The sequence below is a fragment of the Halichoerus grypus genome, chromosome 3, assembly GCF_964656455.1.
Source record: "Halichoerus grypus chromosome 3, mHalGry1.hap1.1, whole genome shotgun sequence".
Classification (NCBI taxonomy): domain Eukaryota; kingdom Metazoa; phylum Chordata; class Mammalia; order Carnivora; family Phocidae; genus Halichoerus; species Halichoerus grypus.
In genome coordinates, this window is record NC_135714.1 from 155,755,528 (window position 1) to 155,782,663 (window position 27,136).

At 52.0% G+C, this 27,136-nt stretch overlaps 2 protein-coding genes across 4 annotated transcripts in view; both read right to left on the reverse strand.

The window, feature by feature from the left end:
* The window catches only part of LOC118543406 (L-gulonolactone oxidase), a 31,326-nt gene extending 14,614 nt beyond the window's left edge, over positions 1 to 16,712 (reverse strand). Inside the window, exons 1-7 of one of the 2 annotated variants that reach the window (XM_078069489.1) lie at positions 16,362 to 16,712; positions 15,334 to 15,435; positions 14,402 to 14,486; positions 12,993 to 13,118; positions 10,960 to 11,054; positions 7,616 to 7,706; positions 4,816 to 5,001 (exon numbers count right to left, since the gene is read on the reverse strand). In XM_078069489.1, the coding sequence (XP_077925615.1) occupies positions 4,816 to 5,001; positions 7,616 to 7,706; positions 10,960 to 11,054; positions 12,993 to 13,118; positions 14,402 to 14,486; positions 15,334 to 15,431 (681 nt within the window). In that variant the 5' untranslated portion in view covers positions 15,432 to 15,435; positions 16,362 to 16,712. The remainder of the gene's footprint in view (positions 1 to 4,815; positions 5,002 to 7,615; positions 7,707 to 10,959; positions 11,055 to 12,992; positions 13,119 to 14,401; positions 14,487 to 15,333; positions 15,436 to 16,361) is intronic. The other variant, XM_036104429.2, reaches the window with a different exon arrangement.
* Positions 16,713 to 18,890: 2,178 nt separating this feature from the next.
* Positions 18,891 to 27,136, reverse strand: part of EPHX2 (epoxide hydrolase 2) — a 71,836-nt gene continuing 63,590 nt past the window's right edge. For both annotated transcript variants that reach the window (XM_036104426.2, XM_036104428.2), the window contains 3 exons: positions 23,992 to 24,072; positions 22,292 to 22,350; positions 18,891 to 22,114 (listed from right to left, as the gene is read on the reverse strand). In XM_036104426.2, the coding sequence (XP_035960319.1) occupies positions 22,036 to 22,114; positions 22,292 to 22,350; positions 23,992 to 24,072 (219 nt within the window). In that variant the 3' untranslated portion in view covers positions 18,891 to 22,035. The remainder of the gene's footprint in view (positions 22,115 to 22,291; positions 22,351 to 23,991; positions 24,073 to 27,136) is intronic.

Consider the following 27,136-nt stretch of genomic DNA (forward strand, 5'->3'; position numbering starts at 1 on the left):
GCATATGGGGCCATTTACTGCACACACCCCTTGGAATAAATCACAGGGCTGCAAATGCCACTGACCTTCTGTGGCAGTCCTTTGTTTCTGTCCTGAGAGTGTGGGGAAGGCTGTGGGCGGAATTTGATGGAAGCCGATGATGGGCTTCTCAGAGAGCCAGGCTGGCTCTGTAGCCCTGTAGTTCATAGAAAGGGGGAGATCCACAGAGAGCTTGCTGCTCCATGAGCCCTCTCGGGGTGAGCTGGGGTCTATGCGGGAGCTGTGGGGGTGTTCCTCACGGGGCTCGTGCCTTTCCCTGGGGGTAGGGCCCAAGCACTTGCTCCAAAGGAGAGAAACAATAATGCCAGAGGTGACCCTTGCCTCCAGGGTGTGGCGAGCGGATGGGGGGAGAGCTTCGCATCCAAGCACTGCTCTGACTTACAGAATGTCGGGGCTGAGAAAGACATTAGGGGCCATCTGCTTTGACCCTGCTTTTAAAAGGTAAAGAAATTGGGCACCCCAAATGTGAGGTATTTGCTCAGTCAGGGTGGCAGGGGACCCTATTCAAACAGGGTAGCAGCACAGCCAGATGGGGGCCCTGCCTCCCTCCCTGGAGACCTTTCATTACATCCTGTTGAGTGTTTACTGCTGTGTAACTGTGTGTGTGTTTATGTGTGTCTGTGTGCGCCTACTTTGTCTTTTAGGGGAGGAGACTGCAACTGCTATTTCTCATGTGTTATCATGGCTTTTCAAAATCAAAGAAGTTGGAAGCTATGAGAAGAATGTAGCCCATTGCCTAGAGTCATTTAGAATTTTCAAGGATGTAGTGTCTAAGTTAGAAGTCTCCATGTTGAGGTAAGTTGAAGGCAAAAAAATCCTTGAGCTCTCAACGACACAGAGGCCAGCCAGCGTGTGTGTGTGTGTGCGCGTGCATGCATGCACGTGCATATATGAGTGTGTTGGGGTAGGGGAGGACGGTCTGAGATAGGCTCCACTAGAACCAGGACTTGGCTGTAATCAATCTTAGTCAATCTCAGCTGGGTCAGAGGAGCAGCAGAAAGAGAACAGACCAGGTATCAGGAGACCAACCATCCACTCAGCTACAATATCCTAGTAGGAACCTGAGGGCCAGTCCTACTGGCAAAAAGCAGCATTTTTTTTTTTTATCTCTGGGTCAAAACCTTCAGCTTAACAATTAACAAGTGCTAACCTAAGTGAGAGGTAGGAAATTAGATTCAACAGTAGAGGACATTACAGCCCCTTTCTGCTTGAAAGCGGTCTGTGCTGCCCATCTCCCTTCCTCATTGGTGATGTTCATCCATCCCTTAACCTGCCCCATGCTCCCCACTGAAACCATCCTCACCAAGGTCAGCTACAGCCTCCCGATGACCAGACCAGTCAACACTCCAATTCCCCATGGCCTTGGACCCTGTTGACCGCTCCATCCCAGACACCGGGCATCCCTTGCCTCTGTGGTCATCTTCTCCTCATTGGCTTCATTCCTCTATAACCCGTCCTCCTCGGTCTCCTCCTTGACACCTTTCCATCTTCTTCTCCGCTCCCTTATCACCCAAATTCACTGTCTCTGGGTGATCTTGCCTACTCCATGACCACCTAGGGGGCTGAGGACCCCTACTTTGGCCTCTAGTGTGTCCATCCCACATTCATATATTGAAATCCTAACCTCCACTACCTCATAATAAGACTATATTTGGAGACAAGGACTTTAAAGAGGTAATCAAGGTTAAATGAGGTCATTGGGTGAACCCTAATCCAATATGACTAGTGTACTTATAAGAAGAGATTAGGACACAGATATGCATGGACAGGAGACCATGTGAGGACACGCAAAAAGATGACCATCTATAAGCCAAGGGGAGAGTCCCCACAAGGAACCAACGCTGTAACACACCTTGATCAGTCTGTGCTATTTGTTACCGCAGCCCTAGCAGACTAATACAACCCCTCAATCTCTACCTCCAGACTCTGCCTCCTGAGTTCCAAACATGCAAAGCCAGCTGCCTTCCCATACCTCCACTTGAGGCACCTCAAACCCGAGTTCCCAAACTAAACTCATCATCTCGCTCCCCATACCTGTTGTGCTTCCTGGATGCTCCACCTCAGTGGTAACACCATTTCTGCCTCCTGCCTCCGACTCCCTCAAACCCACACTCAGCTGCCAAGTCCTACTGGTTCCTCATCTTAAGTATCTCTTGAATTTGTGCCCTAAAAAAAGTGGGCTTGGCTCTGTATTTCAGCCCCTTGAGTACCTCTCCAGTCTATACCCACTCTACCTCATTCTCTTCCAAATCTCTCTCCCAGAGCATACTTTGGCCAAAGCGCTCTCTGCCAGGCTCCCTTGGGACTTGACAGTTGTTATGAACCATTTCTTTAGCTCCTGTCTGGGCCATCTGCACTGGCTACTGTCTTCAGTTTCAAGCCCTAGAGCAGGCTGCCTAGTCTGTTGGTCCTGGAGCCCCAGGTCCAACACACCTGTGCCTTTGTTAGCCATGTCAGCATATATGGTTAATCTCAGAGTGGGGACCAAGATGATCTATCTTTGTAACCTCCCCCTGCACACATTTCTGTAATTCACTGTTAAAAATGCTTTGGCTGAGAAGACTGGAATGCTTGGTTCAGAAGCAACAGGGATGAGGGAAGTTGGAGCATCCATGATCTCCTCTGCAGCCAGTCCAGGGGCAAGACAACCTGGAGGGTACAGAGGATGGATGGTGGCAGATGCCAAGGGTGGGGGGAGAAGCAGACTGCCACTGGGTCCATTGAGGAGAAGAAAGGGGTACCCAGGCTTCCCAGCTGAAGCCTGAGAAGAATGCGTGGGTTGTATCTCAGTGGGGGTCCGTGCCACATCTTGCTGTATGACCAGGATGGAGGGGTCACCCCTCTAAGTAGTACAGAAGGGAAAGCCTGAGAATACTAGAGGCAAGAGGGCTGGAGGGAAAATTGATCTTTGCAGTGGGTGCTCAGAATGTTATTCCATGGCCTTAGGAGTTAGCCCTAGTGTCATATGAGTCTCAAATGCTGACCCCACAGGAGGCCTCAATCAGTATGTCTGGCACTGAACAGAATGTAGGATGCTTTCTGAACCCTACTTGGAGTGAACAAGGGGTCTAGACCTGCCCTCTAGTAGTGGTCCGGAAGATTGTAGCTGGTTGAGGTAGGCCTAGGTGGCCCCAAAGATCTCAGAGTCTGGTTCCAGGCAGAGTCATGTGGACCTCCAGCCAGACCCTTGTGGGACTTCCTAGCCACACCTTGTCCCTGCCAAACAATTCCATGAAATGTCCTTGTCCCAAACTAGTCCTACTTTCTTGGGGCAAGGCATCAGGCAGTTCGCTTGCCAATTACTGTCCCATCAGGCTCACTATTGGTACTCCAGGGATCGATGCTGCCTCCCCTAGAGCCGTGGAATCACTTTTTTACCACCGACTGGGAGTTCTAGGGATAAATTCCCACCAAACACCATGCCTCTTAGTAGGGGACCTTCTGGATTTAAGGCCTTTGCCTTGTGGCTTCATGCATTAGAAATTCTGAGGTCAGGATTTTAGACCTGGTTCTAAGTAACAATATTTTCCTTTTATCACTGACCAGGTGCCACTGGGGGCATATTTTAATACTGAACTAGATAATTTATGTGTGTTATCTGATTTCATCCTCAGACTCAGTACTTTAAGGTAGATATTATTAAACTCTTGTTTTGGATGAGGAACTAGGGCTTAACAAGATTCAATGATAGGCTCAAGGTCACAGGTGAAAAGTGGCAGAGCCAGCATTCAAGGCCAAGTCAACTGGATCGCCAACCCCACCTTACCCACACTGGGTCAGTAGTGCTTACATCATTGCCTATTGCAACTGTGCAGAGGGTCTACTCATCTTGAATGATAAGGTGACCGTGGAGGAACTCAAAGACCAAGGAACTTGGAACCATAAATTTGAGTCCCATAGCTTAGTGATTACAAGGCATTTCAGCACTGCTGCCTGCTACCCATCCAGCCATGCATCCATCCGTGCATCTGTGCATCCATGCATCCAATTATCCATCCATCCATGCATCCATCCATCATCTATCCAGTCATCCAGTCAGCCAGCCAACCAACCAACATGCTTTTCATTCATTCCCAAAACATTACGGAGCACCTGGGTGGCTCAGTTGGTTAAGTGGCTGCCTTCGGCTCAGGTCATGATCCTGGGGTCCTGGGATCGAGCCTTGCGTCCGGCTCCCCACTCAGCGGAGAGCCTGCTTCTCCCTCTCCCTCTGCCTGCCACTCTGCCTACTTGTGCTCTCTCTCTATCTCTCTGTCAAATGAATAAATAAAATCTTTAAAAAAAAAAAACATTGCTGTGAGTCAGAAGTCATCCTTTCCGCCCTCCATCATCTAGATCCACATCCCCTGCATGTGACCTTAGGCAGCCAGCCAGACGGAAAATTAGCCCACCCACTTGGTTGTGAAGAAGCCATTGTAAAGAGATCCTGGGTACCTTCTATCGCTCAGTGCAGTTGAGAGTTAATGCCTTCTCAGAAGCAGTCAGCTCATGCCAGCACCGTATCTCCCCCCGCAAGTCTCTACCCAACCTCCCTTCTCGCCCAGACGTCTGCCAACCCCTTGCAGTTCCTGAGCTTCACTGACCTGCTCAGAAAGGGACCTGGCCACAGTATCCTTGGGCCAAGGAAGACCTAGAGAGGTCAGCCCACTCCCCTATTCAGGGGGCCTGCAGAGCCCCTCCCCCCCTCCCCTGGGGCTGTCAGTGGAGCACGGTCTATTGGTCAGCATCCTCCATTTATTTTCTGAGGTTGAGCGGTGGCGAACAAGACACCCATACCTCTTCCAGGGTTGAGGGGAAGGAGATCTCCTGCAAGTGGAACTGGGGCACACACTGCAGGGTGACGGTGAGGATCACTCCCAGGCAGCCCAGGTGCACCCTCGCCGCCTGGAACACCTCTGCGTTGCTGGACTCGGAGCACTCAAGAATGGTCCCGTCGGCCGTCAGCAGGGTCAGCGCCACCACCTAGCCATGGGAGAAGAGCACTCAGAACCAGGGGGGCATTTCCCGTAGACACCCTGCTCTCTCTATCCTGGAAGTGAGGCCACGTGGCGCCTATCCCCGGAAGATCAATGCCATCTGGCCACAGGGCTACGGGGCAAGGAAGGGTCTGGCATCAGCCCCCGTCTCTTAGCCTTGGCCCCCATTTCCAGAGGAATCCTCTTTTAGGACCCGTTAAGTACTTCTCCACATTCTGCTACCTGCTAATTCGGATGCAAATTGCTTTTGACATGTGTAGTTGGCTGCTGGGGGCTCGGGTGAGAGAACAGAGAAAGCTGAACGAATCCCAATTTACAGCGACCAAGACCAGAGGGGAGAAACTGGCAGAAATGGGGCACCATGGCCATCTGTAGGAGTGAGGGCATCAGAATGGTTTTTACAGAAACCAGATTCTGTCCACGATCCAGAGCTGTGAGAATTGGTCAGTGAAACCCCTCAGCAGGGTCCAGCAACAAATAAAGGTAGGCACTGCTTTACTCGCTGTGTGACCTTGGGCATGTTACCCAACCTCTCTGTTTCCTCATCTGTAAAATGAAGACAATAACTGTCTCAGAGACAGTGTAGGTAGTATCCAGCTGAGTCTCTGGTGTACAGTGGACACTGAAATGTCGATCCCCTCCCCTCGCCCCCAGCCACTGGTTAATATGTAAAACAAAACAGCGGGGCTCTCCAACTCCTTTCCAGGTGCTGGTCCTGCTCAGCTGAGCTTCCTAAGAAAAGGGGCCAGTAAATCTCATGCGCATTTTGATTTGTGGCCCTTCAGAATTATCCCATACTCTGCTGAACGTTTTTGTAGCAACTGCCATCAGCCCTGGATAGTAGACCAGGACTGTGGCCTAATCTTGGGGGCGGCTGTTGTCCGTCACCCCCAGTTACCACTGGGCTCTCTTGGGCAGTGAACCCAGCTTTGAAGAGGTCATGGCATGTCCACAGATGGCTCCAAGTACCTGGGAATCAGGTCCCACAAAGCCCAGCATGCTTTGCTGCAGCAGCTCTTGCCTATGGGCGGGGTCGAGCACGATGAACACAGGTGCCCTTGGTCAGTTTCCCCTTTCCTGGCTCACGCCCTTCCCTCAGGACACCCCTCACCTGCCTGGGGGTTCTGTGGGGCTTTCATGGTAGAAAGAGGGAGGAGAAGGACAAGAGCAACCAGAGTCCGTGCACAATGCTGATGAGAAAGCAAAGTGAAGTTTTAAGGCCAAGTGTGAATTAGGTTTCCCTCGTGGTGTTCAGGAAAACAAATACCCCCGAATCCCCCCCCCCCAAAATGAATCTCTTAGAAATTGCTTTTGGGCTGTTTTCCTTTGATCTCAGAGCTGCTCTGAGACCGGAGCACTTGGGACCCAGTCCCCAGAGGTCACATTCAGACAATGCTTGCTGGGGCGTCTGTCTACCTCAAGAGAGAGCCATACACCTGGGTAGTTGACTGGGGGTCACTTAAGTGATCCCCAGCAATCCTGAAATTTCTTCTACAGCACAGAGTGTGAGCTCCGGAAAGGGCCCTATCTTATTACACGCAAAACCCATCACAAATGTTTATTGAGCATTAACTGTGTACGCTCTTCTAATCACCCCAGATGCATTGCTGTTGTGACCATCCCCATTTTCCAGGTGAGCAAACTGAGGTAGCCAGGTAGAGACTTGCCCCAGGTCACACAGACCATACTGGTAGAGCTGGGATGCAAAACCCAGGCCCCAGTGCTTAGCCGTAATGCTCCAGGGGCCGGAGGTCCCACGGCCCACAGTGCAGATGAGCCCCTGCAGGTGGAAACAGAAGGCGAGCTGTGGAGTGCCGCCCGGGCACAGGGGATCTCTCCCGGCCCCGAAGGTGAGCGGCCAGCCTCCCCGTGCGCACGGCCGGGCCTGTTAGGAAGCCCCCCCAAAGGGAGGCTCCCGACACAGGAATCACGCACTGCCCTTGGCTCAGCCACGGAAGTAACATACGCCAGCTCCTTCGCTCCTCCTGGGTTGAGGATTGTTCTCTCCGAGTTACAGATGAAAACACGGAGGTCCAGAGGAGTTAAAAACTTGCCTACAGGTGCATGCCTTCTACACGTTGGGGGCAGGATTTGAACCCAGATCCGAGTCCAGAATCTGTGTTCATAACCAGTTCCCCAGACCGGACTCTCAATAAAGTTTAAGAAATGCTTTTCAATGGCGATCAGGGGCAGATCCGGGCCCACACAGGCTGGACTCCGCTCCAGGTAGCCCCCGCTCCGGTCCTGGCCCCTCCCCGACTTGCTACCCTGGGAAGACCTCTTGCCCTGTCTGGCTCCTGGCTCAGACCTTTCGCCCTGCTTGCCCTTTTCCACAGGGTGGCCAGGACGCTCCTGAGAGGCGGGGGGGTCTCATCACTTGTGTCCGTTGTGGACGACGAGGCTTAGAGGAGATAAAGTGGCTGGACGGCACCTGCCAAGTGTCTGTCAGAGGCAGGAACAAGGGTTGGCTTTGAGACCTACGTGGAGCTGAGACGGCACTGCCCATGGAGCCCCTGATTTCCCGGGAGCTGCCGGGAGGAGGTGTCCGTCCCATCCCCCACCCGCTGGCAGTCGTGGAGCAGCCAAGCAGGGGAACTCACCTGGGTGGCCAGGATGCCATGTTTGATCCCTGTGTTGTGCGTTCCGGACCCGATGACACCCCCTGCGGTCACGTCTGACACAGCTCCCAGGCTGGGCTCAACAGGAGGGAGCGAAAGGGACACAGGGGACCGGTTAGGCTTCCCTGGGACCATACCCACCCCCTCCACTGGGCTGCAGGACAAGGCCCCTCAGAGCAGAGTAATAGATTCATCCCTTGCCTAGGTTCTGACCCTGAAGGTACCATGACTTAGCTTGTCTGACTTGGTGGCCCTTCCCCTCTCTGAGCCTCAGCCTTATTTCAGTGGCCTGGTGGGGGCATGGTTCAGCTCTGAGGGGGGGCCTGTGTGTGCACAGGAGGACCAGAGTCCTGAAGGGGAGCAGGGGCGCCTCTAGAGGTGTGCTCTGGGGGCAGGAATTAGAAAGATGTGCCCAGCACTCAGGGTCAAGGGAAAAGAGTGATCAAAAATCTTACTTCCTGGGATGCCTGGGTGGCTCAGTCAGTTAAGCATCTGCCTTCGGCTCAGGTCGTGATCCCAGGGTCCTGGGATCGAGTCCCGCAGGGAACCTGCTTCTCCCTCTCTCTCTGCCTGCCACTCTCCCTGCTTGTGCTCTCTCCCTCTCTCTGACAAATAAATAAAATCTTAAAAAAAAAAAAATCTTACTTCTTAGGTGAGTCCTCTGAGACAACCCAGCCCTAGCTTAAAGGAGAAGGAAACTGGTATTTTACTAACGGCTCCCCCGGGTGCCTAGGGGTTGGGAGCATCATGTGCTACACAGTATCTTCACCACTTGAGAAATGGGCTCAGCAGCTGACGCCGTGTGCCCACCCCCTCACACACCCTGGCTCCCAGCACAGACCGAGGGCCCCTGAGTCGAAGTCCAGCCTCAGACCTTCCCATGGAGGCGGTGAGACCTGGGGGCCGTCCTGGCAGAACAGGAAGAACGGAGAAACCCAAGCCTCTCCAGCCTCCCCTTACTCACCCCCAGCACCACCTTTGTGTCTTGTCTTGTCTCTCTATCCACATGAGTTGGGTTACTTCATTTTTTTTTTTAAATAAAGATTTTATTTACTTATTTGAGAGAGACACAGAGCAGGAGCAGGGGGGAGGGGCAGAGGGAGAAGCAGGCTCCCCACTGAGTGCAGAGCCCAACGCGGGGCTCCATCCCGGGACCCTGAGATCATGACCTGAGCCAAAATCAGATGCTTAACCGACTGAGACACTCAGGCACCTGGAAAATACCAGAATGTTAAAAGAGGATCATGGAATCCTGCCCTAGGGAAATCCTCCAACTCGAGGAAAGTCATAGCACGAAGACATTCGTCACATTACGTAGAATTGTGACAACCTGAGAAGGACCTCAGTGCCCACAAAGGGGTGGCTAATGGAACTGCAATGTGTCTCCTCTTTTCCACGCAGCCTCCCAGACTAAAAAGCAATATGGAAACAGGTTTGTGACCACCCATGTTCAAATAAATAAATAAACTGGATTACGGCGAGGCCCTGAGGGAGAAAGGTCAAGGAAGGATGGATTACACTGGCCTCCGAGAGGCTGGAAATAACACGGCCAGGGGAAAGGTCATCTCCAACAAAACCTGAGGAGCGAGGCACTCCGCGGGCGCCTCGCCAGAAGGTCAACGAGCACGGACATTTACTGAGCAGTTCTGTGGGCCATCTTTAACTCCTCCAGGCCTCTGAGCGCCCTGTTTTAAGACCCATTTTCCAGGCCTGAGGCCCAGACAGGTCAAGGAACTTGACTAACAGCGAACAGTAAGATTTGCGCCCAGGCCGTCTGCTTCTGGAGCTGGGGTCCATACCACACTGCTGTCCTGCCTCCTCTGGTCCACCACATGGTGGAGTGTTCCAGAACTTTCCAGCTGTGTGACTTTGGTAAGCCACTTAGCTTCAGACCCCGGTTTCTTCCCCTGTAACTAGGCTTCTATTCCTCACCTGCCAAGCACCCAGCATGGGGCCTGCCTCAGCTCTGTTCTTCTCTTCAGCCCCCCAGCCACAGATACTCCTGGAGTCCCCAGAGCATCCTTGGAGCTGTCCACCCAGGCTCCTCTGCGGTACACAGGACAGGACATCCTAACTCCCTCTGAGTAGCAGAAGGGCCCCATGCAGGGAGCCACATGAGGAGGACTGGGTCCCCAGGGGGGAGAGACACACCATGAACAGGGCACAGAGATGCCAGAGTCCAGAAGCTAATGCCCATCGTTAATAGACCATGTCTCTTCCTGTTGTCACTGGTCACAGATTCTGTCCCACTATCTGCTCATCAGCCCCCGTGTGCCCCACACACTCCCCCCATCCTGGACTTTTGCTCGTGCTGGTCCCTCTGCCTGAATCCCTTCTTTCCTCTTTTTTTCTGGTTTAGGACTCAATCCAGAGGCCCCCTTCTGTGGGCTCCCTGATTCCTATCCCCTCACATGGTCTCCTGCCTGCCAAGGCTGAACCCAGGGCCTCCTAAGGGCCCCACAGTGCCCTGAACACTTCTCTGACATTGAACGTATTGTCTTACATTATGCTGATCATTTTGGATGTTGGTCTGCCCCTTGCCAGGAGTTCCTTGGGTTTTATTCGTCTTTGCCTCTTAAGGGCCTGAACAAGACCTACACATGGTAGATACCTCATAAATGTTTGAGTTGCCATGATCTTTGGATGGTTCCCAGAGTAAATAGGTGCAGCCATACCTCTGGGCCTGTGATAAGAGAGCTAAGGCAAATGGATCACCCACACTTAAAAATAGCAGGCTTCCATGGGTACAGTTTCCAGCTGCAAAGAGATTGCTACCCAACTATCCAAAACACCTGTCACCTTTTTCCAATGGTTGAAATTCTAAAGTTAGACATTCAATCCTTTGGCTATATTTGATGCTTATTTCAATGGAAATCCCGATATTTAAACCCGAGCAATCACTGACACGTTTGGCTAGAGACGAGTACAGCCATAGGTAAGTATATCCCAAAGTCCTGTGGCTCAGTCAGCATGCCCTTCTCTTCCTCTGTGCTTATTTTGCATACCCTTCTGTCTGGGTCCATGCAGTTGGTTACTGCAAGTTTTAAGAAAAATTTAATCCATAGTTTTTCCGCACCTTTACAAGAACTTTACTTAATGCTCGGTCCATCTCTGGCCTGTTTCTTTTTATTCTCGCATGACAGTCCCTGAACTCATGGGGGATGGGAGACAGGTACCCCATGGGGAAAGAACAGGGGTCCAGAGAAAGGGGGTGTGCCCTGCGAAGTGTTTCTCTCTCCTGCCAGATCCTTGAGTGTCCAGCCGAGACCAGGGCAAGGGGTGGTGGGCAGTGTTGGCCCACCAGGAATGGGAGAGGTGGTTCTTACTTGGACAAGGCCAGGCCGTGCTTGCCCAGCTGTGGGTGCAGGTCAGCCAGGAGGATGCCAGCCTCCACAGTCACCTGCTTCTTCTCTGTGTCCACCTGCAAGAGACCAGCATAGGCTGGGGTCAGCTAGGCTCTCACCCAGCCCCCACCTGGCAGCCAGTCCCACGAATATGAACATGTCTGTCCCAGCCTGTGGTCAGCTCAAGCTGAGTGTGGGCAGAGCCCTGGATTTGCTGGAATTTTGGGCATACAGTCATTCCCCCCTTATCTACAGGGCATACGTTCCACGACCCCTAGTGGATGCCTGAAACCACAGGTAACACTGACCTTTACATATACCTGTTTTTCCCTATATACTCATACCTATGATAAAGTTTAATTTATAAATTATGCACAGAGTAACAACTATAACTAAAAATAAAATAGAACAATTATACACTGTAATAAAAGTTACATCATTGTGGTTTCTCTTAAGGTATCTTATCATACTGTGCTCAGCCTTTTTTGTCCTGCAAGCATGTGAATGATAAAATGCCCACGTGATGAGCTGAAGTGAGGTGAAGGATGTAGGAATTGTGGATTAGGCTACTGTTGACCTTCTGATGATAGTCTTCTTGTCTTATGATCCCTCTGATCATCTGCTTTCAGATGGTGGTTTACAGCAGGTCTTTGAAACCACACAGAGCAAAACCATAGGTAAGGGGGGACTAGTGTGTTCTGTGGAAACCCTTCTTCTCGCAACGGAAGGAAATGAGGAGGAAGGAAGAGAAGGGGTTCGCTCAAAGTCACTGGCAGAGATGGACTAGCATTCAGGTCTCCCAACTGCCACAACTGTGCTCTACCCCAATCCCACGGCCCCCCAGACTAGGAAGGTGGGATTCCTACAGAACTGTGCAAAGTCACCAACTAAGGAGGGTCTAATCCTGCAGGGGCTTGCGTTTGCTAGATGGGAGTCCAAATTCTCCACTTGCTCTCCCGGGGAGGTCGAGGGCGAAGACAGGGGCCTGGAAGGGGACGGACAAGATTCCCGCCATGTGCAAGAAGGGCCCTAGAAGATTCCCCACAGCCCAGGGAGATAGGAGCAGATTCTCTTCTTTCACAGGGAGGAAACTCAAGTTTGGGCACTTTAAGTCACTCGCCCAAGGTCACACAAGCACCGGGGGTGGAATTGAGAGGAGAATCCACATCTGTGTGACTCCAAATCACATCCTCATCAGCTCACTGCACTGACCCTGAGCACAGAGCTGGGCAAAATCAATTGTGGGAGCCAACCCTCACTAATTAGCCATCAGAGTTCATTACTGCCATGACCGACATCTTGACCAGAACATTTTCTACAGCGTGGAGATCGTCAGCCTGAGCAAAGAAGGAAATAACAGAAAACCCAGAACCTCTGCTAGCAGGGCTGGGGGGGGCGGGCAGGAGTTTATCCGGCAAAAACTATAGCTCAGGGGAGCTGGCCCTGTGAAGGGAGAACAGGAGTGCTCCCAACGTGCAGGGCACCTGTCTGACCTCTACGCCCTGGCAGGTGCCTTCACCAAGTGCTAGCTGAATTGCACGGACACTATCTCAGCACCGTGCTGCTGGCCGACTCCTGAGTTTGTGCCCAGCTCTGCTACTGATTGGCTGTGCAACCCTAGGCAAGTCACTCACCCTCTCTGATCTTGTTTCCCCATATGTAAACAAGTTAAGTGTCAGTCCTTCTGGGTTTGTCATTGCAAATGCATCTTTGGGGGTCTGGCTTGTCATTTTTCTAGAGAAGCAGAGAGGGGGCCCTGACAGGAGTGGGTGAACATCCTGTGGCCACAAGGAAGCGCCCACACCTGACAAGAAGCCTGAGGAGGCCCACAGAGGGCTCTGGGGAGGGGTGAGATCACGGGGCCATCAGGAATTGGGGTGTCACTTTGGATTCAGGGACAGGGAATAGGATGAGGCCTGAGGGCAAAGGCTAAGGCATTTCCTGGGGCCTGGGGTGGAGGCTGAGGCTGCCAGGCTGGGGGCCAGCAGAGGTGGGGAGCTGAGGGCCCTGAGTACCTGGAGAACCCGGTTCATCTTGCCCATGTGGATCATGAAGCCATCAGTGCAGGCGATGTCGGAGGGCGAGTGGCCACCGCCCACCACCTTCACCCGCTTGTTCTGCTGCCTGGCCAGGGCCAGCACCTGCCAAGACCATACCAGAGTCAGCCCCCGCTCAGGCCTTTCTCCCTGAGGCAGCCGGAGACCTTGCAGGGCCCGCAGGGGGGCGGGCCGCCCAGGCTTTGCACCCCCAGGCCTCCAAGGCCCCTGCCCGGCTGGAGGCTGCTGTGCACTCCACTCCGGGAAAGGGAACCAGAGTGCAGGGCCAGGAAGTGAGCGGGATGGAGAACCAAGGGATCATCCTAAGGTGGGGCTCCCGTGCGCTCTCCCCGCTGCTGCTGGGCACAGCTGACCGCGTTCTTCTCCAGCACAAAACCTTCCAAGGGCACCCGAGTGCCTTCAGAATAAGGTCCCGGCTGCTCCTCTTGGCCTACTTGGGCTCAGCTGCCTCCTGGGCTGCAATGAAGGCTCCTGGGGGTGACAGGGGCTTAATTTGACTTGGTACCTGTGTCTACCCAGCCCCACTAGTCGCTAGTGATCACTGAGTGAACGAATAAATATGTGCCTGGTATCACTTAAATGAATGCATTCCCTTTCACCCTCACATCCCTGCTCAAAAAACCTCACATGTGGTCCACGGAACTCTGGTTTGACAACAGGTACCACAAGGGGTTCCATGAGCAAGTGAGATTGGGAAGTGCTCTGTCTTCACTAGCTCCTTTCTCCACCCACAATGCCTGTGGCATGTTTAAGGCTACAGGCTCTACAACGAAGAGATCTGTTTAACATCATCTTCCGTGAGCCCCCTTGACCACACAACGGTTTTAGGGCCCTACTAGCCCTCCAGGGAGATGTCGGCCCTCAGTGGCCTCAGCCTGTCAGGAATTCACAACTGTGTGAGCCAGCACAGCTGAGGGATGGCCTTGGCCTACGGCCATCTCAGCGTACCTCTAACTTTTCCCTCAGCTCAGAAGCCAGCCAGAAGGAAGCCCTCTGATCCCACCTTCCCAGCCTTCCTCTTCGGCCCTCCGCCCACTCATCCCCTCCAGGCATGTCTGTCCCCACCCCTGACCCGTCCCCTGAGTCCCCAGGCATGCTCCTCACTTTCCCTTGTTCGCAGTGCCCTTCCCCAGCCCCCTGTGGAGCTTTTATTCATTCTCCTGGGCCCAGCTCAACCACTTTTCCAGTGTGTAGCTCTTCCTGCGTAAGAAGGTGGGGGCTTTCAATCAGACAATCCCCCTGTGTGAATCCTGGCTCTGATACTTACTAATATGGGAAAATAACAAAGCCTCTGTTAGCCTCAGTTTACCCATCTGTGAAAGAGAATAATGGCGAGTGATTATAAATACGCAGTGAAGGAAACATACACAGGGACAGAGAACACTGGGGCCATACTGCATGCAGATAAGGTGGTGTGGGAATCCACTGAGGAGCTGAAGTTTACCCTGAGACCTAAAGGACGAAAAGGAGTTAGTTGTGTGAAAAGTGAAGGGACAGGCATTCCTGGCGGTGTTTGGAATAGCAAGTACAAAGGCCCCGAGGTAGGAAAAGGTTTGGTTTGTCTTATGAACAAAGGGTGAACCAAGGTCAGGTGATACATGGCCTTGGGAGTCGAGTTACAGTTTTACTCCACGAACAATAGGGAGCCTCTGAAGGGCTTGAAGCAGGGGAGTAGCCCCATCCAGCTTACATTTTAAGAAAGAAAACTACTTCTACTGATGTGGAAATTACATTCCAAGGAAGTAAGAACTGAAGCAGGGAGACCAGGGACAAGGCCACCGCAGGTCATGGTGGTTAAGGAAGGGATGGCGGATTGGGCATGGAGAGCGGCAATGGTGCCTTAGAGAAGGGGATGGATTCTGGAAGCTTCTGGGGCAAGACTTGCTGATGCCAGATAAGGGTAATGCCTCACTTCTTGGCCTCCAATTTGAGTAAGCAGGTGCCCCACGCAGAGACAGGCACAAAAGAGGTTTAAGTCAAAAACAAAAGAACACTGGAAGTGTAGTTTGGGGCATGGAGGTCTGTGATGACCTTGAGACACACAAGGAGAGCGCCCGGAGGAGAGGTCTGAGCTGGAAGTGCAATGCCCGCCATCACTGGTGAACCAGACAGTTGTAACGGGGCGCTGAAGCAGGGGAGGCCAGGGCCCGGACTGCAGCCGGCTTCGTGGAGCTCTCGCCTGGCCAGCGGTTCTGGGGTGGAGGGGGTGTGGGGGTGGGGGGTCCTAGCCCGGCACGTCCCCAGTCCCTGCCCCCTCTCCGGGGCAGGGCCTGGTCTCCAGCCGTAGATGCACACTCACCTCTCTGACCTCCTCCACGGATGTGGGCTGATAGTATATTTCTGGACAACAGCCATAGGTCCTAGCCCAGTTCTGGAACTTGACTCCTTTGTATCCATGGACCTGTGAGGGCAAGAAAGCTGGGAGGCCACAGATATGTGGCCGCGGGCTGCCCGGACGCCCTCCCACGCTCCCGCCATCATAGGACGGGAGGCTGGGGCCCGGGCGCCCAGCCAGGCTCCTCTGCCCTGGTCACCTCTCAGGGCCAGTGGGAAGATGCAACACGCGTCGGAAGCTCTGAAGCTGAGCAGCTACGTGCGGGGCTTCCTGTGATCTCCCTTGACCCCTCGCGGCCACGGGGGCGGATCACACGGGAAACATTGTCCGTTCTCAGTAGAAGGGACGGGGTCAGGGGTGGAGCCGGGAAAGTAGGCCGCAGGGCTCCTGTCCCCCGTCTGTCTGGGGCACCTCTCGGAGGGACCCAGCAGGTAGACTCTGGCTGAGCAGGGTGACTGGGGAAGGGCCGGCCTGAGCTGGCCTGGTGGCTCCAGAAGGACTTGGAGCTGGCCTTCAGCTCTCCCACCGGGCTCCTCCTGCCAGGAAGGGCCGAGTCTGGGAGACTCCACAGCAGCCTTCCTGGCCTCTAGACCAAAGCAGGGAGCCCTGGGGATAAGCCTCCCATTTGCTGGATGAAGCCTGTGTACGGAGCACTGTATTGAAATCCTCTATACATTGTTCTTACAGACCTTATAATAAAGTCACAAAATAGGTAATATTACTCCCATTTTCAAGAGCAGAAACGGAAGCTGAGAGAGGCGAAGTAACTTCCCCAAGCACACACAGCAATCAAGTCAAGACACTGGAGTCCAACCCAGGCTTTCCTCTCCCATGCTTTCCCCAACACCCCAGTGCCACCCCTTGAGCCTCAAGTCCAATTCAAGAGGGTCCCCGAGGCCTCCCCGAGGCCCCAGACGTGACCTAATTTTGTCCTCCCGTGCCTGGTTCATGGGCCCAGCCTGCTGGGCTGACCAGCTGTGCCGTTACCCTACCATGGCTCCAGTGGTGGGTCGGTGGCCTCGGCTGATTGTGGCTTCCTCTGGGAGCCGAGCACTGGGCGGCAGGGTGCAGAGGTGAGGTGGAGCGAGGGTCTGGAGCAGGCAGCACGGCAACCTCTGAGCCCAGGGCTGGCTCCGTATCCACCGCACACCAAGGGGCTTTGGGCCCCCGGCAAAGGTGGATAAACAGTGTTGCGACAAGCTCCACCCAGACAAATAGCAGCTCAGGCCTGCCCCCTGCCTCAGGGGCCCTTCTCAGCCTGCAAGGTGGAAGAGCAGAGTTTAAGAGGTGGCTGCTTTGTTGTTGGAAGCTGTTGGTACTCTGACCCCAACTCTAGGCATTCTGGAACCGAAGGACCCCGCCGCTTCAAACCTGGGTCCTTAATTCCATAGGTCAGGGGAGGCTGTGATGTGGGAGGCCCGTGGGGGTCTTAACGTAGGAGCTCCCTCGGTGCCTGCTTGGAGGAGGGTCCATGTGGCATGCGGTACAGACGGACTCCGCGTCTGTGTCAGGTAGCCCATTTGTCAGGCTTGGGCCATGCATACAGCAAGCCGTCCATCGCTATAGGGAGACAGGACAGGAGGCTGGTGGCTTAGCCCAGGGTGGGGGAGGGGAGACGAGAGACACAGCCCAGGCAGAGTCTTCTAGCAGAGGCCTTCCCTTCCCCAGGCTTTAGGGCAGACAGACCCGGGTTCCTCATCCACGCTTTGCCTGTTAACCTCTGCGAATCTCGTTTTCCTCCTCAACAAATCTGGGGCACTTTTGCCTAATTCTCTGGGTCCATATAAAGTTTGGAGCAGATGGATGAGGAGCATCGGGACACCATGGGAACTTGAGATGGCAGCAAGCTCTTGCATCTGCCCCAGCAGGGAGCTTGCCGGTGGCAGGATTCTGGGGACACTACCCTCTTCTTGCCAACCCTTAGCCAGGGTCTGGCACAGAGGCAGCGCCCAAAGCACATCTGTGCAATGAACAAACAAATCAGCCACTGAGGATCTCAGCTTATCAGATCCCCCCAAGCCAAGGGCTGGCGTGTAGCGGGAAGCATGAGCAACAGCTCTGGAGCTGGGGTGGAGGAAAGACTGGCTGAAGGAGTGGAACTGGGGTCAGAGATGCGGGAGAAACGTCCTGGAAAGGGGGAGTGTCGGAGTCACATCTGTATCCCCCAAACCAGGATTCCCACCAAGCTGGCGAGTGCACGTGCGCGTGAACGACTGCCCCCCACCCCAGATACAAACGTCTGTGTATGAGGTGGGGGTGGCAGCCATGTGCTCACCTCGGGGAAAGCCCACCCAGCCCAGGACGTACTGCTTTCTATGGTGGCTCAGTACTCGGTCATAGAAAGGGGAGTCCTGGGGCCACAGAACAGAGCTGACTTTCGGGGAAGGGCTGTTAGAGGCTGAACTGTGTTCCTCCCAAATTCCTATGGTGAAGCCTTAATCCCCAGCACCTTAGAACGTGACTGTATCTGGAGATAAGGCCTCTAAAGAGGTCCTTAAGTTAAAATGAGGTCTTTAGGATGGGCCCTGATCTAATAGGACTGGTGTCCTTATAAGGAGAGTAGGACATAGGCACACAGAGGGAAGACCACGTGAGGACTCCGGGAAAAGGCGGCCATCCACAAGCCAAGGAGAGAGGCCTCAGGAGACCCCAACTCTGCTGACAGCTTGATCTCTAAGTTCCGGCCTCCAGGACTGTGAGAACATAAGTCTCTGCTGCTGAAGTCACTCGTCTGTGGTACTTTGTTAGGGCAGCCCAAGCAAATTAACGCCCGGTGGCTACTAGCTCCTGAGGCTGGGGGTCTCCACCGAGACCTTCAGGAGACAGAAGAGCAAGGCCTGGCTCTTGGGCTGTCCCTGATGGAAGAGGTAGGGCCTGTGCCCTCTAGTGTGGTGGTTCTGTTGTCTGGAGAGAAAAGAGATGGGGAGGGAGCTCCCCATCCCCATAGAACCTCAGATTCCCTGCTTGGGAAAGGCAGGGCTTGGTGAGGGACACAGTGGTTGGAGGCCTTGGGACTGAGGGGTGGAGAAAGCTCCTGGTTGGCTTGGCTACTGTCCCAAAGCCCTGGAATGAGGCCCTGGAACTGTGGCCCACAGATGAGGTGACTATCAAGCCTGGTGGGGTGGGGGCAGAGAGGTCCATGGCAGGGAGGAGAGGGGAGCGCTGAAGGTCAGCCTCGTGTCACCCCAAATAAATAACAACTCATTTCCCTCCGTTAAGCCTTGTCCCCACAACTTAAGGCCATGTATGTCCTGTCCCCACCACAAATGCCCCATTCAACCACAGTCAGACTCACGGTTTCTCCTTTTGGTGAATGCATTCTGCGCTGAGACATTCTGGAAGCCAGGTGCTGTGGGGAGCGGGTGGGCCTGGACTGTGCCCCCGAACTGCCCGAGGGGCTCCCATCCCTCCCCTGCGGAGATTTCCCTGAGCCTGGAGTCACGCACTGTTTTCTTTCTTCACCTCCTGCTACTGCCCTTGGATGGAACGCTTTTCCCCCCAGCCCGCAAGCCAGTCACATCAATCTTACAAATTGCCTTTATTGAGAAACATAAAATGACATGAAAGGAATATAAAAATCAGCAAAAACAGTGTGTGTATCCGTTAATTCAATCTGTGCTGCCACCATCCCGGGGTTGAGGGTGATGGTTTATTGCTTATTTCCTCTTGCCTGAGGGGCTCAGCTAGTTCAATAATTGCTGAGTCTTAATTTTTTCAAACCTTTGTTGGCAAGGGAAATTAATGTGACTGCTTCAATGGTCACTGAATCTTGTTTTGTGACCTTCTCTCCTCTCATACTTGTTCATCGATCTGAATGAGCTCCTTAATATACAATTTATACGTGGTAACTGAACACTTCTTTGAAATAGTGTGAACATTTGGAAGAGTGTTTATTAGATTCCTGACCTGCGGATATTACTTCCTTGTCTTACTCATTCTCTTTAAAATGTGATGTGGGGCATAAAATTCACTCAATACATAAGACAAAGAGGAATGACACTGTCTAAAATGTCCCCTGCTTCTGAGTCCTTTTTCCACTCGAATCCAGGATAATTGATCGAGAAAAAGACCAAATATCCATCTCCTCAATCTATTCAAATGGCAAAAAAGACTAGTATTTGGGGGCTTTCTCTGGAATTTTCTGAGTTGCATAAACCAAGAATTGTTTCTGTCTTTGAAATTCTGACATAAGCCAAATGGTCACACCTACTCTCCAATGCTGATACATTCAGCCCCATTCTGGGGGGGGTTTGGCACAAACATCATGGAAAACAGTGAGGAACTACAGAAGAAACACAAGTTAGGTCTTAACCAAGGCCTTTTAGATGTGGGAGTTATTTTATAATTGATTAAAAATGGGTTTATGACCCATGGAATGGGTGAAAATATTTGTAAATCGTATATCTTACAAGGGATTAATATCCACAATATATAAAGAACTCCTACAACTCAACATGAAAACAAACATGAATTAAAATGGGCAAAGGACTTGAATAGACATTTCTCCAAAGGAGATATACAAATGGCCAACAAGCACATGAAAAAATGCTCAACAACACCAAGTATTAGGGAAATGCAAATCAAAACTCTAGTGAGATATCATTTCACCTCCATGAGGATGGCTATTATCAAAAACTCAGAAAATAACAAGTGTTGGTGATGATGTGAAAAAAATGAAACCCTTTGCATTGCTGATGGGAATGAAAAATGATGCAGCCACTCTGGAAAAACAGTATGGTGGGTTCTCAAAAAATTGAACATAGAATTACCACATGATCCAGCAATTCCACCTCTGGGTATATACTCAGAAGAACTGAAAGCAGGGAGTCAAAGAGGTATTTGTACACCATGTTCATAGCAGCGTTATTAATAGCAGCCAAAAGGTAGAAGCAACTCAAGTGTCAACCAACAGATGAATGGATCAACAAAATGTGGCATATCCAGACAATGGAATATTATTCAGCCTTAAAATGGAAGGAATATCTAATACAGGCTACAACATAAATGAGCCTTAAGGATCTTATAGTGGGACGCCTGGGTGGCTCAGTCATTGAGCGTCTGCCTTCGGCTCAGGTCATGATCCCAGGGTCCTGGGATGGAGCCCCACTTCAGGCTCCTTGCTCAGTGGGGAGCCTGCTTCTCCCTCCCCCTGCTGCTCCCCCTGCTTGTGCTCTCTCTGACAAATAAACATACAAAATCTTAAAACAAAAAACAAAAAACAACAAAAAAAGGATCTTATAGTGAAATAAGCCAGTCTCAAAAAGACAAATACTGTATGATTCCATTTGTGTGAATTAGCTAGAATAGTCATATTCATAGAGACAGAAAGCAGAATGGGGGTTGCCATGGGTTAGGGAGAGGGAGAACGTGGAGTTAGTGCTTAATGGGTATGGTCTATGTTTGGGACAATGGAAATGTTCTGGAGGCAAATGGTGTGATGGTTGCACAACAAAGTGAGTGTACTTCATGCCACTGAACTTGTACACTTGAAAATAGTTAAAATGGTAAATTTTATGTATATTTCACCACAGTGAAAAAAAGAGTGCTTATAGGAGTACAAACATCATTGATATTCTTTCAAAAGTAAGTACCAGCCTCAAAACCCTTGTATGTAAATATGACAAAACATATTTAGGTAAACTGACAAAGTGATCCCACTCATAAATGCTAAAACTGTAAGCATCTACAGTAACCATAAATACTTCAGCTGTGTTATTACAAAAATTGCCTTTCTATTCTACGCAGCAGAAACCCACTGATGTACTGTATCCAATTAATGCTAAGATTCATAGAGGACTAGCATCTGGAGGTCTTCTCCTTCTGCATTTAGCTCCATTAACAGATATGCCGGGAGTCATTTTAATAAGAGTCTTTTTTCTACACTTTATTTATTTATTTATTTGTTTATTCATTCATTCATGTTAAAGTAGGCTCCACGTCCAACATGGGGCTTAAACTCACAACCCTGAGATCAAGGGTCACACGCTCTACCGACTGAGCCAGCCGGGCGCCCCAAGAGTCTTGTTCCATCAAGGCTTTGTATGGTGGACACAGTCATACAATTGGCCATCTACCTCACCCAGTAGGACATCAAAATCAAGAATTTGAAATGAACCCATTTATCTATCCATCCACCCATGCTTCCATTCTCTGATTCATCCAGCAAACATCTAATGAGCATCTACAAAATGCCAGGCATCTGTTGGGTTAGGATCAAGGATGGATCACCTAGACAGGCAGCCGCCAATCTCACGGGCCTTACCGTCTCGCAGGGCAGACAGTTAACAACTGCGTGCGGTAGCCAACACTCGGGAGAAACTTCTACAGTTGCTAAGAAAATATTTTATCATGTGTGGCTAGATGGATTCCTCTGAGCAGTGAGGCATGGGTATTTCCCACCCAAGTGCTGCACGGCTCTGGGCAGGAGATGATGAGGGCTTGAAGCCTCGGGGAGGGGCCACACCTGGAGGAGACGTGGCTTCTGGACGTGGCTGGGGAAGGAACGGCTAGAGGGAAGGTTTGGGTCTGCCCTGAGCCACCTGGCAGCTATTGCCTGCCAGACAGGACCATTCAGATTTATATTAACTAAAATTAAATGATGGGTTCCAAGAGGAGCACCCAACAGAAGGGCCTGAAGGCCTGCTGGGGGCTGGCACGAGCCACACCCTAAAGCTTCGAGACCACCGGTGGGTCCCTGGCATCAGTCTCCAGCCACTCAGTGAGGATCTGATTCAACTCGGTGGGCCTGGAAAGGGAAGAAAGGGCAATTCACACCTGTCCGGACCCACTCACCCCATGTGAAAGCAGAGGTGAAGAAGGGAATGGCCAAGCCGGGAAAGGCCTTATTGGAGGTGAACAGGAAGTCCTGATCTCCAACCAGGGGATCCCCCCCCAACCCCGCTACCCTGCCACATCTCCTTACTTCTCCATCTGTGTCCAGTGTCCACAATCCTTAATGTGTCCCCTTTTCAGGTAGGGGATCTGCAAGAAAACCCCACCCAGAAAAGTCAATGGCAGAATGCAAATGAGTCTGGCTTTTGGTTAGTGCTCCCCACAGGCCACCCCCGAAGACCCTCCGTTATTTAGGAAAGGAATGGGCATTTATTGAGTTCCTACTATGTGCCAGGTACTCTACATGCATTGCCTTCTCTAACTGTGACCGTAATCCTATGGGGTAAGATGAAGGCTCAGAAAAGTTAGGTAACCTGCCCGAGGCCACACAGCGGGTAGTGGAGCTAAGATTCAAATTCAGGGCTGCCTTGTACTGATCACCACAAATTGCTTCTTTAGAATTATTAGGACACGGCTTGTTCACCGTCTGGAAAATCCCTGGTTGTTGTGTGGCTCCTGCCATGCAGACGTGACTGAGTGCCCCCCTCTCAGGCTGCCTCCCTTCTCCCTGGTGGTCTGCACGCAGGGCTGTTCAGCCTCCCGTTTTGGACCCTGAATCCCCACAGCGGGTCAGAGCAACGAGCCCCAAGGATGGAGAGGGAGCAGCACTGCACTCAGCACATGCGGGCTCCCTCCCGACACAAGCCTTGAACTGTGCAATATGATGTAGAAAATGCTGGGGAAAAAATGTGGCTTTCCTCCCAGAGGCAAGTGCAGCCCCTTCCAAGCACAAACCTCAGCAAGGTTAGCAGTCAGTTGCCAGGGCTGGAAAGGGCCAGCTGAAGAACTGGAAATTCTACAGAAACCTTCAGAGGGTAGGGCCAGAGAGAATGAGCACCCCCCAACCCCCCAATGGGCTCATGGCTTTCTGCAGCCCTCTGTCAGTGGGCTCTAGAGCCCACACTGCATCCCACTTAACACACTGTCTGCTGTGTCTGATGATGCTCACAAAGCCACAGCCAAGTGTGCATGGAACTGCTCCCAGCAGCTGGGCAGGATAAATGAGCCAGCCCATGGTCACCCCACCTGCAAGCCTCCCCACTTCCTACCAACCTCCACATTTGTAGCAGAGTGAGCTTCCAACCCACAAGGTTGTCACCTGTCAATCCCCTTCAGTGGCTTATGCTCATGGATGGATGTACAAAGCTCAGCCTGGCCCAGTGGGCTCAGGAGAATCTTCCAGCCTTCTGGAATTCCTGCCATTCTCCCAGCATGTCCCGAATGTTCCCTGCCTCTCACCCTGCCTCCATTCTCTCTGCCAGGCAAGCCTTAGTTGTTCACCAAGGCCAGATGTTCACCAAGGTCAGCACCTCTGCAAAGACCTCATTCCTAACCGTGCCCTCTCCTTCACTCTCTCCTGGGTTCGGGATTAAATGCCGACAGTGGGCTCCCCAAGGATGGGCTCTGTATCTTATTCATCCTTCCCGTCCCAGAATCTAGCACTGTGCCAACACACTTACATGCACGGTAAAAGCCCATGAAATGAATGAATGAATGAACGAACGAACGAAGGCAGGAGTGAGTGAGTGACAGGCCACGCCGGTGCAGGGGAAGGCAGCATTGGTCATGACAACAGCTCCCAAGAGGTGACAGTGATGCTATGGAGAACCTTGTCCAGCAAGTGGTTCAAGCAGATCTCCTGCTCTGTGGCCTCAGCTGCCATCTTTCCTCGGCTGCCCATGCCCTCTGCTGGGAAGCGCCGATGACCCCAGGGCAGGACCGTTCCCTTACCCAGTCCTCCATATGCTTGGACATCTCAGGAACGAGCACGGGGTCCTTCTCCGCGGTTACCATCAGGGCCGGGACCAGGATCTGAGGAGGGAGGAAACGTTCCCTTCTTGTGCCCCTCTCCCAGGGCAAGGACACAGTACTTCATGTTCATGCTTCGTGCCTTCCTCCACTACTAACGCTGCCCCCATCCCCCCCACAAAGACCCACTATGGTGCTGCCGGTGTGGCCCTGGCTTTGTTTCCCCGGGCTTTGAAGGGAGGAGGCATCGCTATTACTGGAGATCTGAAAAGGATGGTCCGAGAGGATAGAAAATATATATATTCGTGTCTGCCCCGGTTCCTGGCACAGAGCTCCTGAAACCCTTGTAATTTCCTAAGTGATGAGGACATTGTGAGCATCTTGTGCTAATATTTGGGCTTTTGACCCCATCCCTGCCTGACACGGGTCTCCCAAAACCCTTGTAAATTCCGAAGAGATAGAGCACCGGGAGTATCGTTTGTTCTATTGAGGCATCTCTGGGTGGGCTCCTGGATGGGGGCTGGTCACCAGAAGGACCAAGCCATGATTAGAAGCTTGGAATTTTCAGCCCCACCCCCCATTCTCTAGAGAGGGCAGAGGGGCTGGAAATGGAGTTAATAATTGATTTTGCCTACATGAGTAAGCCTCCATAAAGCCCCCCCAAATACCAATAGGATGGGGTTCAGGAAGCTTCCACGTTGGTGAACACATCCACACTGGGAGGGTGATGCACCCCCAACTCCTGCGGGCACAGAAGCCCCTCTGCTTGGGACCCTCCCAGACCTCACCCTATGTATCCCTTCCTCTGGCTGTTCATCTGTATCCTTTGTCATCTCCTTTAATAAACTGGCAAATGTGCTCCCTGAGTTCTGTGAGCTGCCCTAGCAAATTAGTTGAATCTGAGGAGGGAGTCATGGGAACTTCAGATGTACCACCAATCAGTGAGAAGCACAGGTGACAAGCTGGACTTGTGATTGGCATCTGAAGTGGGGGCAGTCTTGGGGGGACCCTTGCCTGCGGGATCCGGCGCTACCTCTGGGGAGACAGTGTCAGAATGGATTTGAATTATAGGACACCCAACTGGTGTGGAAGAGAATTGCTTGGTGGGGGGGAACCCCCATATATCTGGTGACCAGAAGTGTCAGCGGGGTGAAGCGTTTTGTGTAAAAGTAAAGGAGACACACAGAAGGACAAGACTGGGTTTTTCTAATACAGACGGAGTCAACAGTGTAGTGACCAATGCGGGTTTTGTGTGCATGTGTGTGTACGTAAGAACATGCGTGCTGGCCCACTCTGTGTGACTGATACTCACAGAACTGTGAAAAGAAACCCGTAGGCCCCAAATGATGTCACTTGGGCCAGGCCAAATTACTAAACTGGAGCTTAATACCTAACCTAATTGCAGTTCCAACCTCCTCCAGAAATGTCTTAACTGGTAAGGCAGGAATTTTTTTTTTTAAGATTTTATTTATTTATTTGAGAGAGAAAGAGTGATCGAGAGAGAGAGAGAGAGAGAGAGCGAGAGAGCGAGCACCAGCAGGGGGAGGGGCAGAGGGAGAAGCAGACTCCCCACTGAGCAGCTAGTCTGACATGGGGCTCGATCCCAGCACCCTGGGATCATGACCTGAGCCGAAGGCAGATGCTTAATCGACTGAACCACCCAGGCACCTTGAGGCAGGAATTTTTTTGATTAGCACTGATGAGGTTATCTGTCACGTGGGCCCTCTCTGTCCCCCCCACCCCATACGAAGGGGAGGGAACGTGCTTAAGACCCCTGCCCTTCCCCCTAAGGGAAGGTGACCTTGCCTGAAACAATCCTCTCTTTTCTTTTGCTTAGAACTTTCTAGCCACCCCCTCCTACCTATAAAAACTCTCCCCTTGGTACAGCTCCTCAGCGCCCCTCTCCGTGCTAGATGGGATGCTGCCCCATCCAGGAATCATTTAATAAAGCCAATTAGATCTTCAAATTTACTCAGTTGAATTTTGGTTGTTAACAGAATGGAAGAGATGACACCAGGAAGGAGGAAAGATGCCCTTGGACGGAGATCAATATTCCTTTTCTTTGAATTCAATGAATGCTTAAAAAGGTCAGCCAGGATTCCAGAATGAACGGGTCAGCCCCAACCATTATCAGTGTTAGCGGTGGCAGAAATTACTTTACTTTCGTCTGCTGACATATGGGACACTGTGGGCTGGAGAAAGCCTCCTCTAGCCTCTTGGTTCTCCCTCCACCATTATAATTTTCAAACAGCATCGGTTTGTCCCTGCCTAAGGGACTCGCCCAACTGTTTCTTCCCTACGTGCAAAACCATGGGCTTCTCACTGCATCCCCTCTACCAGACGAGGAAGAGCCAGGGGATGCTCAAACGTGATTTTGTTGCAGAAACTCATCCTGAGGCTGCTGTAGACTCTAGAATATTCCAAGTCACAATGTAAACTGGTCGTGGGGGCATGAGAGGAGGTGGGGAGGAGGAAGATCTGGGAGGCAGCTGCAGAAGAACGGGGTTTCCAACGTTGGCACCCCTGGTGTTACCTTCCCAAAGACTCTGTCATTATGTCCCTCCATGCTGGGAGAGATTTTTGCCTACCAAACTGTGGTTTTGTCATTTTGGTCAGTCACAGATGAGAGAGACAAAGATAATGAGCCTGAATGGAACTACTAGTATGTGCTAGGCGCTGGTTTAAGCATTTTGCGGGCATCAACCCAGTTTATCCTTACACCCACCTAAGAGGTAAGCACTATTCTTGTCATTCCCATAGTCCAGAAGCAGCAATGGAGAACAGAGTGGTTAGGTGCCTTACCCAAGGTCACACAGGGATTAGATCCCAGGCCGAGTTGCTGCCCAGCCTGATCTTAACTACTGTGTTCCATGTCCTATTGCCTCAAGACATCACCCCACGAGGTCAGGACCTCATCTGTTTTAACCGCCATGGGATCCCTAAGGTCCAGCCCAGTGCTTGGCACATAGAGCATGCTCATGTTTTAGTGAATCGACGAGATAACCAGGGTGATTGAGTGAGCTGAGGAACGCAAAAATGAAATTTCCCATATTTTTTTTAACATTATGAGTGTAACCTGGGGACCTGTTACACGTTTCCCCCGCTCCCCAAAAGTAGAGCATTCCTG